The sequence below is a fragment of the Globicephala melas genome, chromosome 15, assembly GCF_963455315.2.
Source record: "Globicephala melas chromosome 15, mGloMel1.2, whole genome shotgun sequence".
NCBI lineage: Eukaryota > Metazoa > Chordata > Mammalia > Artiodactyla > Delphinidae > Globicephala > Globicephala melas.
The window spans coordinates 55,511,924-55,529,954 of record NC_083328.1 but is presented as its reverse complement, the minus strand read 5'-3'; the positions used below and the strand labels follow the sequence as shown (position 1 = coordinate 55,529,954).

At 39.3% G+C, this 18,031-nt stretch overlaps 1 protein-coding gene across 1 annotated transcript; it reads right to left on the bottom strand.

Moving 5' to 3' along the window:
- Nucleotides 1-6,823: 6,823 nt before the first annotated feature.
- LOC115861553 (small ribosomal subunit protein uS10-like) lies at nucleotides 6,824-10,725 on the bottom strand. The gene is given in 3 exon segments (XM_060285314.1): nucleotides 6,824-6,948; nucleotides 6,951-7,149; nucleotides 10,591-10,725. Coding segments are annotated over 3 exon segments (459 nt in total).
- Between the last annotated feature and the right edge of the window lie 7,306 nt (nucleotides 10,726-18,031).

The following is an 18,031-nucleotide window of genomic DNA, read 5'->3' as shown; positions in this document are numbered from 1 at the left end:
TCAGTACATAAGACAAATGCTAACAGTCATAAAAGGGGATATTGACAGTAACAGAATAATAGTAGGGGACTGTAACACCCCACTTTCACCAAGGGACATCGAAAATGAAAATAAATAAGGAAACACAAGCTTTAAATGGTACATTAAACAAGATGGACTTAATTGATATTTATAGGATATTCCATCCAAAAACAAGAGAATTCACTTTCTTCTCAAGTGCTCATGGAACATTCTCCAGGATAGATCATATCGTGGGTCACAAATTAAACCTTGGCAAATTTAAGAAAATTGAAATCGTATCAAGTATCCTTTCCAACCACAATGCTATGAGACTACACATCAATTACAGGAAAAAATCTGTAAAAAATACAAACACATGGAGGCTAAACAATACACTACTTAATAACCAAGAGACCACTGAATAAATCAAGAGGAAATTTTTAAAAAATACCTAAAAACAAATGACAATGAAAATATGATGTCCCAAAACCTATGGGATGCAGCAAAAGCCGTTCTAAGAGGGAAGTTTATAGCAATACAATCTAACCTCAAGAAACAAGAAAAATCTCAAATAAACAATCTAACCTTACACCTAAAGGAACTAGAGAAAGAAGAAAAAACAAAACACAAAGTTAGCAGAAGGAAAGAAATCATAAAGATCAGAGCAGAAATGAATGAAATAGAAACAAAGAAAACAATAGCATGGATCAATAAAAGTAAAAGCTGGTTCTTGAGAAGATAAAATTGACAAACCATTAGCCAGACTCACCAAGAAAAAGAGGGAGAGGACTCAAATCAATAAAATTAGAAATGAAAAAGGAGTAGTTACAACAGACACCGCAGAAATACAAAGCATCCTACGAGACTACTACAAGCAACTCTATGCCAATAAAATGGACAACCTGGAAGAAACGGACAAATTCTTAGAAAGATGTAATCTTCCAAGACTGAACCAGGAAGAAATAGAAAATATGAACAGACAAATCACAAGTAATGAAATTGAAACAGTGATTAAAAATCCAGGAAACAAAAGTCCCGGACCAGATGGCTTCACAGGTGAATTCTACGAAACATTTAGAGAATAGCTAATACCCATCCTTCTCAAACTCTTCCAAAAAATTTCAGAGGAAGGAGCACTCCCAAACCCATTCTATGAGGCAACCATCACTCTGATACCAAAAGCAGACAAAGAGACTACAGAAAAAGAAAATTACAGACCAATATCACTGATGAATATAGACGTAAAAATCCTCAACAAAATAGTAGCAAACAGAATCCAACAACACATTAAAGGGATCATATACCATGATCAAATGGGGTTTATCCCAGGAATGCAAGGATTCTTCAACATACACAAATCAAACAATGTGATACACAATATTAACAAATTGAAGGAGAAAAACCATATGATCACCGCAATAGATGCAGAAAAACCTTTTGACAAAATTCAACACCCGTTTATGATAAAAACCTTGCAGAAAGTAGACATAGAAGGAACTTACCTCAACATAATAAAGGTCATATATGACAAACGCACAACCAACATCTTTCAATGGTGAAAAACTGAAATCATTTCCACTAAGATCAGGAGCAAGACAAGGTTGCCCACTCTCACCACAATAATTCAACATAGTTTTGGAAGTTTTAGCCACAGCAGTTAGAGAAGAAAAAGAAATAAAGGAATCCAAACTGGAAAAGAAGTAAAACTGTCACTGTTTGCAGATGACATGATACTATACATAGAAAACCCTAAGGATGCTACCAGAAAACTCCTAGAGTTCATCAATGAATTCAGCAAAGTTGTGGGATAAAAAATTAATACACAGAAATCTCTTGCGTTTCTATACAATAACAAGGAAAATTCAGAAAAAGAAATTAAAGGAACAATCTTATGTATCATTGCAAAAAAAAGAATGAAATACCTAGGAATAAACCTACCTAAGGAGGCAAAAGACCTGTATACAGAAAACTATAAGATACTGCTGAAAGAAATAAAAAATGATACAAACAGATGGAGAGATATACCATGTTCTTGGACTGGAAGAATCAATATAATGAAAATGACTATACTGCCTAAAGCAAACTACAGATTCAATAGAATCCCTATCAAATTATGTATGGCACTTTTCACAGAACAAGAACAAAAAATTTTACAATTTGTATGGAAACACAAAAGACCATGAATAGTCAAAGCAATCTTGAGAAAGAAAAACGGAGCTGAAGGAAGCAGGCTCCCTGATTTCAGACTATACTCTAAAGCTAGAGTCATCAAAACAGTATGGTACTGGCACAAAAACTGAAATATAGATCAATGGAGCAATAGAGAAAGCCCAGAGGTAAACGCATGCTCATATGGTTACCTTATCTTTGACAAAGGAGGCAAGAATATACAATGGAGAAAAGACAGCCTCTTCAATAAGTGGTGTTGGGAAAACTGGACAGCTACATGTAAAAGAATGAAGTTAGAACATTCCCTAACACCATACACAAAAATAAACTCAAAATGGATTAGAGTCCTAAATGTAAGCCCAGATACTGTAAAACTCTTAAGAGGACAACATAGGCAGAACACTCATTCATATAAATCTCAGCAACGTCTTTTTGATCCACCTCCTTGAGAAATGAAAATAAAAACAAAAATAATCAACTGGGACCTAATTAAACTTAAATGCTTTTATATAGCTTAGGAAACAATAAAGAAAATGAGAAGACAACCCACAGAATGGGAGAAAATATTTGCAAATGAAGCAACCAACAAGGGGTTAATCTCCAAAATATACAAACAGCTCATGCAGGTCAATATCAAAACAAAAAAATAAAAACAAACAGACAAAAAATACCCAATCAAAAAATGGGCAGAAGGGCTTCCCTTGTGGCGCAATGGTTGAGAGTCCGCCTGCCAATGCAGGGGACACGAGTTCGTGCCCCGGTCCAGGAAGATCCCACATGCCATGGAGTGGCTAGGCCCGTGAGCCATGGCCACTGAGCCTGCATGTCCGGAGTCTGTGCTCCACAATGGTAGAGGCCACAACAGTGAGAGGCCCGCGTACCGCAAAAAAAAAAAAAAAAAAAAAAAAATGGACAGAAGCTCTAAATAGACATTTCTTCAAAGAAGACATACAGATGGCCAAAAATTATATGAAAAGATGCTCAGCATCTCTAATTATTGGAGAAATGCAAATAAAAAGTACAATGAGGAATCACCTCACATTGATCAGAATTGCCATCATTAAAAAGTCTACAAACAATAAATGCTGGAGAAGGTGTGGAGAAAAGGAACTCTCTTAGACTATTGGTGGGAATGTAAATTGGTACAACCATTATGGAGAACAGTATGGAGGTTTCTTAGAAACTAAAAATAGAGCTACCATATGATCCAGCAATTTCAGTCCTAGGCACATATCCAGAGAAAACCATACTTCAAAAAGATTCATGCACCCCACTGTTTATTGTAGCACTATTTACAACAGCCAGGACATGGAAGAAACCTAAATATCCATCAAGAGAAATGGATAAAGAAGATGTGGTACATGTATACAATGGAATATTACTCAGCCATTAAAAAAAACGCATGAAATAAGGACTTCCCTGGTGGTCCAGTGGTTAAGACTTCGCCTTCCAATGCAGGGGGTGAAGGTTCAATCCTTCATCAGGGAGCTAAGATCCCGCATGCCTCGTGGCCAAAAAACCCCACAAAACAACAAAAATACAAAACCATAAAACAGAAACAATATTGTAACAAGTTCCCTAAAGACTTTTAAAATGGTACACATCAAAATATCTGTTACAAAAATGAGATAATGCCATTTGTAGCAACATGGATGGACCTAGAGATTATCATACTAAGCGAAATAAGTCAGAAAAAGAAAGACAAATATCATATGATATCACATATATGTTGAATCTGAAAAAGGTGATTTAAATGAACTTATTTACAAAATGGAAACCAACTCACAGACGTGGAAAACAAACTTATGGTTACCAAAGGAGAAGGGTGGGGGAATGGATAAATTAGGAGTTTGGGAGTAACATATACACACTACTACATATAAAATAGATAATCAACAAGGGCCTATTGTATAACACAGGGAACTCTACTCAATATTCTGTAATAACCCATATGGGAAAAAAATCTGAAAAACATGGATATATGTATAACTAAACCACTTTGCTGTACACCTGAAAATAACACAACTTTGTAAACCAGCTATACCCCAATATAAAATAAAAATTAGGGCTTCCCTGGTGGCGCAGTGGTTGAGAGTCTGCCTGCCGATGCAGGGGACACAGGTTCGTGCCCCATTCTGGGAGGATCCCACATGCCGTGGAGCGGCTGGGCCCGTAAGCCATGGCCGCTGAGCCTGTGCATCCAGAGCCTATGCTCCTCAGCAGGAGAGGCCACAACAGTGAGAGGCCCGCGTACCACAAAAAATAAATAAATAAATAAATAAAATAAAAATTAAATTATAAAATAAATCTAAAAAAATAAGAGAAATGGGGACTTCTCTGGTGGCCCAGTGGTTAAGACTCCATGTTTTCAATGCAGGGAGTATGGGTTTGATCCCTGGGCAGGGAAGTTCTGCATCTGCATGGTGCAGCCAATAAATAAATAAATAAATAAAATAGAAATAGAAACTTATGCCCACACACCCAAAAAAATCTAAGTACTTACTAATGTTTTTTTCTTTTTTTTTTTTTGCAGTACGCGGGCCTCTTGCTGTTGTGGCCTCTCCCATTGCGGAGCACAGGCTCTGGACGCGCAGGCTCAGTGGCCATGGCTCACGGGCCCAGCCGCTCCGCGGCATGTGGGATCTTCCCAGACTGGGGCACGAACCTGTGTCCCCTGCATCAGCAGGCGGACTCTCAACCACTGCGCCACCAGGGAAGCCCACTTCAAGAAAATTTTAATATGAATTCTGAGAAAAATTTTTTTATCATGAAAGAGTGTTAAATTTTGTTCAATTCCTTTTCTTCATCAATTGATATTATCATATGAATTTTCTTTTTTAGTTTGTGATATAATGGATTTCATGGATTGATTTCAAATATTAAACTAGCCTTGTACACCTGAAATTTACTCCACTTTGTCAGGGAATATTGTCCTTTTTATAGTCTGTTGGACTCAACTTGCTAAAATTTTGTTGAGGATTTTGTGTTTGACTGTATGAGAGATTCTGGTCTTCTAATTTTCTATATTTTTTTTATTGTGCTCTCTTAGTTGAGTTTTGGTAGTAAGGTAACAGCGACCTCATAAAACAAATTGGAAAGTGCCCTCCTCTTCTATATTCTGGACGATATTATGTAAAATTAATGTTAATTCTTCTCTGAATGTTTGTTAAAACTCCAGTGAAGCCATCTTAATGTGGGATTTCTTTTTGGGGGGAGATTTTAAATGATAGATTCAACTTCTTTAATAGTTATAGGCTATTTAGGCTATATATTTCATCTTGGCTGAGTTATGATAGTCTGTGGTTTCTTAGGAATTTTAATCCCTTTCTTCTAAATTGTCAAATTATGATTGTGAAGTTGTTTACACTATTCCCTAATTACCCTTTAACAGCTGCAGAATCTGTTGTGATATTCCTTATTTCAATCCTGATATTGGTGATTTGTGATTTATTTTTTCAAAGAATCAGTTCTTTACATTCTTTTTTTAAAATATTCTTTTCCATTATGGTTTATCACAGAATATTGAATATAGTTTCCTGTCCTATACAGTAGGACCTTGTTCGTTTATCCATTTTATATATAATAGTTTGCATCTGCTAACCCCAAACTCCCACTCCATCCCTTTGCCATCACCCCCCTTCCTCTTTACAACCACAACTCTGTTCTCTATGTCTGTGAGTACGTTTCTGTTTCATAAAAGCTCATTTAGGGCTTCGCTGGTGGCGCAGTGGTTGAGAGTCCACCTGCCGATGCAGGGGACATGGGTTCGTGCCCTGGTCCAGGAAGATCCCACATGCTGTGGAGCAGCTGGGCCCGTGAGCCATGGCCGCTGAGCCTGTGCGTCTGGAGCTTGTGCTCCGCAACGGGAGAGGCCACAACAGTGAGAGGCCCGTGTACCACACACACACAAAAAAGTTCATTTATGTCACATTTTAGATTCCACATACAAGTGATATCATATGGTACTTGTTTTTCTCTTTTTGGCTTACTTCACTTAGTACGATAATCACTACTTCCATCCATCTTGCTGCAAATGGTATTATTTCACTCTTTTTTATGGCTGAGTAGTAATCCATTGTACACAGGTACCACATCTTCTTTATCCATTCATCTGTCAATAGACATTTAGGTTGTTTCCCTGTGAATACTACTGTGAATAGTGGTGCTATGAACATAGGGGTGCATGTAACTTTTTGAATTATAGTTTTGTCTGGATATATGTCCAGGAGTGGGATTGCTGGATCATATGGCAACTCTATTTTTAGTTATTTGAGGAACCTCCATACTGTTTTCCATAGTGGCTGTACAAACTTAACAGTCCCACCAACAGTGTAGGATAGTTCCCTTTTGTCCACATCCTTTCCAACATTTATAGTTTGTAGTCTTTTGGTGATGGCCATTCTGACCAGTGTAAGGTGATACCTCATTGCAGTTTTGAATGCATGTCTCTAATAATTAACACTGTTGGGCAAATTTTCATGTGCCTGTGGCCATTTGTATGCAAAGAGCCAGCTTTTTATTTCACTTATTTTCTCTATTGTTTTCTTTTTTCCAATCTATTTCTGCTTTTTATTTTTTCTTCTTATTGTTTGTTTTGGGCTTATTTTGCTTTCTTTTTTTAACAACTGATTATCAATTTATTAAAAATGTTGATTTAAGCATCGGCAATGGTGACTTCAACCTTGACTCCTGGCTCAATACTGATGGAAATGATCTGCTTAATCTCAGAAGGACTGTGCAGGTCAATGAGTCACTTGTGGATCCTCATTTGGAACCTTCATGACAAGGAGTTTTCCTGGTAGTTATTTTCAGAGTCTTGGTAGGGGTACACAACAGTCCTTTCACTCTGAGATTCTTTTCCTTCTCGCCTCTGATTAGGTCATCACATACCTTCTCCAAAGACTTCGTGTTGCAGCTGGTGAGGGTGATTCTAATCCGGTGAATCGCTACCTCTGGCTCCAGGGAAGTCTTTCCGCTAGGCTATGACTGCGGTGCAGCTTTCTGACTGACTTGCTCCTGGGTGAGAGCAAACAGTGGTGAGTCAGGTGCAGAAGCGGGAGTCCCCGGGCTCCACTGCAGTGGTGACCGCATCTTCCTCAAAGCGCTGCTTTTTTTTTTTTTTAATACACAAAATAATTTTGAGAAAGAAGCTATAGTAATTAAGACTGTGGGATTGGTGGAGTGGTAGATACATAGATCAATGGAAAATAGTGGACAACACAGAAATAAATCTACATAAATATGCCTAATTTTTAGCAAAGTAGCAAAAGGAATCCAATGTATTCATTTTCAATAAATGGTGCTGAAGGAATTGAAAATCTATTGGCAAAAAAATAAACCTCCATTTATATATTTTTTCTAGAAAAGAGCAGGAGAAAATCTTTGGGACTTGGGACTAGGCCAAAAGTCAAGTCCTTGGGCTTGACACCAAAAGCACAAACCTTAAAAGGAAATCCATAAAGCAAAAATTGATACATTAGATCTTATAAAAAATTTAAAATTTCGTTCTGTAAAACTCCCTGTGCAGCAGATGAAAAGAGAGAAAAATATTTACAAACTACATATCTGACAAAGAGCTAGTATATAGAATATATAAAGAATTCTCAAAAATCAACAATAAAAAAACAAACAATCAAATTAGAAAATGGGCAAAAGACATTAACACTTTACAGAAGGAGATTCTGTTGCAAGTAAGTATATGAAACAATATTCAGCATCATATGGCATTAAGAAATGCAAATTAAAACCACAGTGAGGTATCACTATATACCTATCAGAATGGCTAAAATAAAAAACAGTGATACTAAATATTAGTGAGGATGCAGAGAAACTGAATCACTCATACACTGTTGGTGAGGCTGTTAAATGGTGCAGTCAACCTAGAAAATAATTTGGAATTTCCTCTTAAAACTGAAAAACAGGGGAGTTCCCTGGTCACCTAGTGGTTAGAACCCCAGGCTTTCACTGCTGTGGCCCGGGTTCAATCACTGGTCAGGGAACTGAGATTCCTGCAAGCCATGTGGTGCAGCCGAAAAAATAAATAAATAAATAAATACTGAAAAATGGGATTACCTTATGATTAGCAATTGTGTCTTAGGCATATATCATCCCAAAGAAACAAAAATGTATTTTCACACAGAAACTTGCACACAAATATTTGTAGCAGTTTTATTTGTATTTATTGTCCAAACCAGAAACTACTCAGATGTCCTTCAAAGGGTGAATGGTTAAAAAACTTTGACACATTCATACCATGGAATATGACTCAGCAATAAAAAGGAATTAATTACTGATATACACAAAAATTTGGATGAATACTAAGGAAAATTATGCTGAATGAAGAAAGCCAATATCATATATATATGGCATAATTATAGAAATGGAGAAGAGAGTAGTGGTAGCCAAGGGTTAGAGATGTGAATTAGGGTATGTGTGGGTGGCGATATAAAGAATTATCATGAGGGAGTGTTGAAGTGATGGTGTAAGTTGAGTATCTTGAGGTTACACATGTGATCAAATTACTTAGAGCTATACACAAACACGTTCTAAGGAGTGCATATATAACTGGTGAAATCTGAATACATTCTGTGTTTTGTGCCACTGTCAATTTTCTGGTTTTGATATTGTACTATAACTCTGTTATTTTTGGAGGAAGCTGGGTAAAGGCCACTTGGAATCTCTGTGTAAATTTCTTTGAAACTTCTAGTGAATTTGTAGGTATTTCAAAAATAAAAAGTGTTTTGTTTCTTTTTTTCTTTAAAAAAAAGGCATCAAGGCTTCCCTGGTGGCACAGTGGTTGAGTGTCCGCCTGCCAATGCAGGGGACACGGGTTCGAGCACTGGTCCGGGAAGATCCCACAGGCCATGGAGCAACTAAGCCCGTGCACCACAACTACTGAGCCTGAGCTCTAGAGCCCACGTGCCACAACTACTGAAGCCCGTGTGCCTAGAGCCCGTGCTCCACAGCAAGAGAAGCCACTGCAATGAGAAGCCCGTGCACTGCAACGAAGACCCAAAGCAGCCAAAAATAAATAAATAAACTTATTAAAAAAATAATAATGATGATATATTTTATATTTGAATCACCTTTTTTCCTAGTGGAGACCCTCTGTCAAAACCATAATCCAGGCCACCACTTTTCCAAGCTGCCTGTGACTCACTCCAATACATTCTCCATATGTGTTTTCAACAGGGAAATCTTTCAAAAACCACCATCCTAGGTCACTAAAGCACACAAGTTTCCACTAAAGATGTAATTTCCCATAAAAGCCAAACTGTAAAGGGAACATTTGTTCCCATTAGACTTGGCTTAATGAGCACTCTTGGAACTACCTAAAGCCTTTATCCTCCACCCAGAAGTGATGCTACGAGAAGTGAAATTACATATAAATCAGTAGTGCCTTAAGCAATTTACAAAAGAGTCCCCAAATGTAAGTTACATAAGTATAAATAATAATATTAATATCTCCCTCATCTTGTCTTTATCTCTAGGACTGGGAGGATCAAAGCCACCTGATAAGTGCAGCTTCAAAGATCTCTCCCATTCCAGGTCTGGGAATGGGCACACTACAACAGGCCTCTCCATCCTCAGTTTCCACACTTCATAACCAGTAAAGGCTCCAAATCACCTAAAGTGGTTGTTAGAGCCTTTCTGCATATGATACCTTTTTTTATAAAATTAATGGCACTCATTCCAATAATGGCTTCAGCAGAGAAAACCCCCTTTTCAGTGCAATGTATCCCATTGTTGTTTGATTTTCCTCCATCACTAGAAGTGCCCTAATTGTATACTTTAATGAATAAAATTGATTTCCAACAAATTTTGCTTTGAGTAGCTTTTAAGTATTAAGACAGTCCTAGAAATAATTGGAGACTCTGGGAGAGGTGACAAGGATTGGGAAGCAGGGGCTAGTGGTAAAGCAGAGTTGGTAATCCTATCTCAAAATTTGGTTGGATTCCTTATGCAGTGAGAGGGATAGGGGAGAATCTGAGGCCTGAGGGTAGGGTTACCCATCTGATAGGCTATATTGGCTCTGGAATTGTTGACCAGGTCAGAGGCTAAATGACTACAAAAGTGTGATTCAAGGTTAGACCAGCAGGGAGGTGGACCCCACCACCCCAGGGAGTATCCAGCTGAGCAGCATGTGGCACTGGACCAGTGCCAGTCAGCATCACTGAAGTGGGTCCAGATGCCATGGATAGGACTCCTGGACCAAGAGGAGGTCAGGTAGAGCTATACAGGCCCCTGCTCTGAGTTGGGCGGAGGGGAGAAAGTGAGAAGCAAGCCCCCAAATGTGCTGCAGCCCACAGTGGAGATGGTAGGATGACAGAAGACTTCGACTCTGCACCTATCCACCACTCAAACCTCTATCAGGATGGCACATCATTCTCAAAAACTTTGTCTCAGGGAGTGCTTTAATACCTTGTCCCTGTCCAGACTAATGAGGAGGGACTCACTGATGAACACTTCTGGGAAGAAGGAGGAATAAGGGATGCACAAAGGTGGTTTAGGGACTTCTGGTTTCCATAGATTATCCTGGAACCTCGAATGGGGCATTTCGAAGGCTCAGTTTGGAGCAAAAAGACAGCAGCAAGGGAGGTAAGGCATGGAATGATATCAACACTATTAAAAGCACTGCATCCCATCATTTTAAATCAGCAGTTCTCAACCCTGGCTGCACATGGAATCACCTAAAGGAGCATTTAAAATTCCTAGTGCCTGAGCCTCGCTCCACACAATTACTTCAGAATGAGGGATGGGGCCTAGCCATTGGTAACTTTTAAAGCTCCCCTGGGATTCTGCTGTGGAGCCATTGTTCTGTTCTAGACTTCACTACTTTTAAGTGTGATTCCCAAAACCATAGCACTGGTACCCTCTGGGAACCTGATAGAAATGCCAGGCCCCACCCCAGGCCTGCTGATGAGAATCTGCATTTGGACGAGATCCTCTAGGCACACTGCAGCTTGAGAAACACTGTTCTCAGTGAACACTGAGAGCATTGGGTCTCACCCCTGGGTGCCCATTAGAATTACCTGGGAGGTACATTTATCCTGTCAGGGAAGAAAAAATTTTCCTCTACCCTTCTAGGTTCTTCTGGCTGGTCTAAGAATTAAGCTGACATGGGACAGATTAACAGGAGAAAATCAAACAAAAGTTTAACAACATTTTACATGGGAGAGACCCAGGAGAACTGAGCAACTCACCAAAATGGCCAAAACCCTCACCTTAAACACCAACCCAGCCCTACTAAACACTGACTTAGCAACTAAGTACAGTTAAGTAGGAGCATGGAAAGGGGAAGATGGTCAAGCACCTGCAGCCATGCTGGGGTGAATTGATCACCTGAGGGCCAAGTTACCTGGGCAACCAACTCCTCACCCTCAGAGGCACAGAGCTGAGGGCAGCAGAAGCCTGCAGAAGTGAAGCTGCTGAGGTTGAAGGCCTACGCTTCCATCCCCACTAGTGGCTCACAGTTGAGCCTGGAAGCTGGACCTTTCAAACAAACCCCCAGGAGATGTCAATTCTCCTCACATAATGTAAAAAGGTCTAAGCAGCCTCACACCCCTGAGAGGCTATTAATGAAGGGACAGATTTCTTAACATGCAGCACAAATCTGCTGCTCTAAGCAATGGGAAATGTGAATGGGGCGGGCAGGGATAAGGAAGAACAATGTTGAACTTTACCTGAGCTCCTAGAAAATGACAATGGTTAAGAAATCCTCTCACACTTTTGTTTTCCTGGAAACCATGCAAGATGGCAGTTCTCTTGCTCTCTCTACACCCCTCCTTGACCAGCCCCTGCTTGACCTACACCCTACTCACCTGACTGACCTTCCCTCTTAACCATAGAGCCTAATCAGTAACTGTATATATGCTTGTTCCCCACAACCCAGCCCCCCACCCCCTAACCCCCATACTCTCTCATCCCACCCTACCTAGTGATTGTTCTAATCTTTAGATCAGAATGGCTCTACCCTGCAAGTTTATCAAAGAGGCTCTGAGGAACGTGCCCTTCTGCTGTTTTTCCTGGTAACCAAAGAGCCAACCTGAAATCAATTCCCCCTATAACTGGTAATACACCTACTCCCATAGCAAGGGCTGTGGCCATGTCCTGCCTGCCATCTGCCATATACAGCAGGCTGTTGCTCGGGATCTTGCTTTGGACATGTAAGATCCCCTATCTAATAAACCACTGATGTCTCTGTTGCTGACTGTGGGCTCTTTCTTAGGTCTTGAGGCTGGGAAACTATAGAGCTTGCTGGCCTGTGGGGTGCAGCAGTAGATGAGAAATGTTACCTGCCATATCCGCAAACAAAGGATACTGTGTTCATCAAGACATCAGCCACTACAGCCACTACTGACAGTGAGCTCTAAGGAAATTCAGGATGGAGACAAAGAGGTTGCCTGCTGCCAATCCCTCAGCCACTGCAGCCACCTTCAACTGTGCACCCTGAGGGTATTCAGGATGGAGAGAACAGGATATTGGCCCTAGATAGCTAAGGTGCATATTAAAGGAATGATTTCAATGAGCCCAGACTCATATCTTCCCAGCATAGAAAAGCACTAAATTCATTAACTTGAGATGTCTGGTTTTCTTTACTTAACAGTAATCTTTTGATATCCTGACTACCTGGTTTTTGTTGCAAAACTCCTATATATCCTGGCTCTTCCCTTACGTCTTCAGCCCAGTCCCTCAGAGTGATCTGAGAGACTGTTTTCCAAGCTTTAGTTCTCAGAAAATCCTCCTTATACAACATAATTCTCAACTTTTAGGTTGTGTATTTTTTTCAGTCAACAATTTTGGCAACCACAAAGGGACCCAGAGCAGATCTCCCTCCTTTGCCTGAACTCTACGAGGATCTGGAGCCTGGTACAAGCAGAAGTCTCTTGGTCCTGTCTACCTCCTCGGAGAGTCCAGGCATATTTGGGTGAGTCTATCCTGGTTCATGGATCTCCCATTATTGGTTGATAATCCTAAATTTTATTCAGTCGTGTTAAACTCCTCTCTGGAGGAGTAGGTTGTCCTTGAAATTTAGTTTCAAGAAGAAGTACCTGGGCTGTCCTCTGTGAAAGACACTGAGAAAGATTTTGCTCTGTTTAAACATGGTGGTTTTATCCTCAGGTGAAAGACTGGGAAGACTTTGGTCATTTAAAAGAACACTGAATAGGTTGGACTGGGTAATTAGGGGGAAGACTGACCCGTCATTTTTCCTTGAATTGGCTACCTTAATAGAGTTTGCTGAAATAAAACTGAAATCGTATGAGAGCTTTCAGCTCTGAAGAAGGGGACATCTCCTCTCAGCCAGCAATTGCTTCCTCAGGTAATTGAGAAACTCGCAAAAGTGGTGGAAGCAAGTCCTCATACCATGCTGCAGTCCCTATAGGGAAACCCATTCATTCTAATTAAAGCTTGCTCTGCCAGGGACATGAATAAGAACTGGCCATTCCATGATCTGAGCACCCATGGTGGTCTTATAATAACAGAGGAAGAACCCAAGACACATAGAGGAGCTGAAATGACTCTGGGGTAAAATGTAGAGCAGTTAAGCTCACAAGCAGCACATTGGCGCATCACATTATTCTCACAAGTGATTTTGATTTTATTTCAACAAACCAACCTCAGAATGGGGAGCAAGGCTTTCAAAACAAAAGAAAAAGGGACAACATATTGCCAGCCTCCAATACCCTGGAAAGGTTTATGTACATACAAAACTTACACTTACAAGTACTTGCTTAATTGGGAACTAAAGAAAATTTTGCCCTGAAAATGACTAAAATGGGGCTATTTTATAGTGTACACAGCTAAGTTAGAAAAAACTGTCTTGATAAAACATCTTTTCAGAATTCTGACCTTAGAGAAACAAAGCCCTTCTAGGGGGAACTTGCATTTCTCTTCCTGTGTCTTTGACATGTAAATGTTCTACCTGATCTTCGGAGTTGTGTGTGTGTGTGCATGAGCCTGTGTGTATTTTGAGAATTTGGTCTCTGCCATGAAACTGGTACACATATGGTATACATTTGGCAGCCAACTGAATAGACTGGGATTCTGAGTAGTCTTTTGTGTGACTGTACCAACTCTCAGGGGCTTTTTGCCATCTTAACCTTCATTGTGTCAGCCTGTACAACAAAGACCTTTACTTTCTTAAAGTATTTTTTGGAGTAAACTTTCCGGATCTTGTTTAGGCAGCATCCTTAACACTCTCTTGTGGGGAACCCTCTTGTGTCTCATTGGTTTGAATCACTATTAAGATATATCTCATTAATAGCCAAATGATGGATCCTTCAAACTGAAAAAACTTTAAATTGGTAAATTTCTATAGACCTCTCGTTATAAACAGCTATTTTATTGGTACCTGTGAGGAAAATTAATCAAATTATATTAAATTTATATATATATAAAATGGTTAACTTAAGAACTCCCTTAGTTTAAAACAAGCAAGAAAAACCAGTTTGGGAAGACTTATTTGTGTTCTCCTCTTCTCCTCAGCAGATCTTACAGATGCTAATAAAAACATTAGAATAATTAATGTTAATTAGGTTGATTAAAAGGAAAATAAGGAAAAAAAACTGAAGGGAAAGTATAGACACTTTTTCCCAACAAGGTAGAAATTTTAAAGGGACTTATTTCAAATGGATAAAGAAATCTTTAAATGGTTATTTTAAAATGGGATAAATAAAACAGATGTTAATGGGATTAAATCAAAGGTTTGATACAATACTACCTAAGGTTGGATGGGCCAAAGGGACTCCCCTATTGACCCCCAACAATAAAGGGCTCCAAACAAGTCTTCTTTATTTACCCCAGTTATATATATATTTAAAAGGCTGGGAAAAAATTACAGAGATACCTGATCAACAATTACTTGGGGCGATATTTAGGCCAATTAATCAAGTTAAAGGATTGACAAAAGGGCCAGAGTACCTTGGCTCAACCCCTCCAGAAACTTTTATACAAAAATAGATGAAAAGGTCAGGATAAAAAGAAAGGCTTCTAGGACTCCTTGTAAGACCAACACTTGTTGATTGGATCTGAATGGAAACTAACGTTAAAAGTATAAAAGTTGATAAAATTGAGATGAAAATTTATAAAAATTGGTATATTTAAATGGGCTTTATATAAGATAGGCGATGCTCCAAGGACAATGGTGCATCAAGGACAAAGGACGTCCCTGCCTGAAAAAGTTTCAGCGTTACACCCCCTACTGGACTCTTAATCACCCTCCCCACCATGTTGCCAAGGTTAGGAAATTCCTGAGCCCACCTGGGCAACGCCTACAAAAACTGATCAATAGCACATGTTCAGGCTCAACTCTCCCAGACTACAAGGAAGTTGGCCTGCTGTCTGGCAGTGACCCTTCCCTCTAATAAGTTCTATCTCCTTTACATTCTGCCTTATGTCTGGAAATTATTTTCCAACCTGCGTTCAGACCACGACAAGATTGTTACATCACTTTTGCTTAATTATATTGTGGGATAGACATGTTTCACTGGAGAATGCTTCCCCTGCTTGGTATTATAAAAGAGGGCATATGAATCTTCCCCTAGGGAAATATTAATTAAACATACTAAAGAAAACCAATAGGGTTACCTGAGCCCATATAAGATAAAGTAAAGCCGAGAGCTAATATTCGGGGGCTAATAATAATAGAGATTTTGGGCTTCCCTGGTGGCTCAGTGGTTGAGAGTCCGCCTGACGATGCAGGGGACACAGGTTCCGTGCCCCGGTCCGGGAAGATCCCACATGGCGTGGAGCACCTGGGCCCGTGAGCCATGGCTGCTGAGCCTGCGCATCTGGAGCCTGTGCTCTGCAATGGGAGGGGCCACAACAGTGAGAGGCCCGCGTACAGCAAAAAAAAAAAAAAAAAAAATAGAGATTTTGCTCTGGGTCTAACTTGTATACTCAGAAAGAGAGCCTTTGTTGAATGCCTTATACAAGTTTTTGAAGGCATGATAAATTAAACCCACCCTAAAGTGCTAAAACACAGAGCTCTGAAATTTCAGTTTAGTTGGAAATCTTCTCACTGATATAGAAAAACAAATTAAAGAAAATACATTTGGGGCTTCCCTGGTGTGCAGGGGTTGAGAATCTGCCTGCTAATGCAGGGGACACGGGTTCGAGCCCTGGTCCGGGAAGATCCCACATGCCGTGGAGCAACTAGGCCCGTGAGCCACAACTACTGAGCCTGCGCGTCTGGAGCCTGTGCTCCGCAACAAGAGAGGCCGCGATAGTGAGAGGCCCGAGCACCGCGATGAAGAGTGGCCCGCGCTTGCCACAACTAGAGAAAGCCCTCGCACAGAAACGAAGACCCAACACAGTCAAAAATAAATAAATAAACAAATGTGGGGTTTAAAGAAAATACATTTGGGCAAATCAATCTTTTAATATCATTTATGTGACAGACCAGCTCTCTGGGGAATTAAAAGCAACTGTCTTTGTCTTGCAAATCTCTACAAATCAGAAATGTAAATACAGCCCACAGTGACCTGAGACTGAACCGAATTAGCTCAATCAGGTAGAACCTGAAACCAATGGGAAAAAAGGGAAAAGGTGGCATTTTAAACTCAAACCAGTAGAAAGGCTCCCTCAACCAAAATCTAATTCATATTCTCCTTAAGGGTTTATCAAGGACAAATACAAATCAGAAAAGTCTTTTCCACAAACAGTAAAGTCTTAGTCATCTGAGCAAGCAAATTTAATTTATTCCAACTGTTATTTATAAAATAGTAAGTTTAAATTGTAATACCTGATTCATAACTAAGTTTTTATTTTTAAAATTCATTTATTTATTTTTTAGCCATGTCACATAGCTTGCGGGATCTTAGTTCCCCAACCAGGGACTGAACCCCGGCCCCAGGCAGTGAAAGAGCAGAGTCCTAAACATTGGACCACCTGGGAATTCCCCATAAAAAAGTTTTTAAAGTGAAGCTATGAGATCTCTAGTTTTGTCTGTTTATATGGCTGTGTGTACATTATATGTGATGTCTGTACCTCTGGAAAATATTATCAAAATTAAATGTATAAAAGAGCTCTATTTAATTGACTTAAAAGTAAGCACTTACAAACTAAACATTTCTAAATATGAAAGAACCCGGCCAGAATAAATTTCAGGTTCACCTGATCTAGGAAATACAATATTAAATCAACATCTGGTATGCTAGCTTAAGCTAGTTTAAGCTTATTGGTTTAATCAATATAGACGTGTTTTACTTTTATTTACCTAGGTATCCTGAATGTCAATACGTTCATGATATTTCTGTTACAGAGTTTGTCAATAACAACAACAAAATTAGCTTGGTTTGGTAATATTTTCATAGGTTATAAAATAAATGTAAATGAGATAAGAATTTTCAGGTGAGCTCTTTAGGAATACTTACGCTTTGGGTACGTCTGTCTAATCTAGTTTCTCCAGATTTTGGTAAAGAGTTTTGCTAATTGATGGGAATTCACTGAATATCTAGGTCACTTCAAATAAGATAAGATACTGGAAACTTAATTGCTAAACAGGTCTAAATTTACCTACTTTTGTCTCCTTACAAGAGGGAAACTAAAGGTATTTGGGTTTATTAGACACGTATATTGTACCTCATTAAGGAAAGAAATTATATGTTTCAGAGGTTATGGGATACTCCAATCAGAAAATGCTAGTATGACAAACAGTTTACAATTACTTGCTGCTTGTTGGTTTTTGCTAGAGATTAAGATTTTTAAGGGTTAATATTTGTAGTATGTAATTAAATCTACTAAAGATAATAAGGGGAACATTTCCATATACAAAGAAGTAGGATGTGTGTTTTCAGCAAAAGAAGGTATGGAAATATATTTTGTTAAGGGGAAAGAATAATTCTGTCCCAAAGCTCGTTAT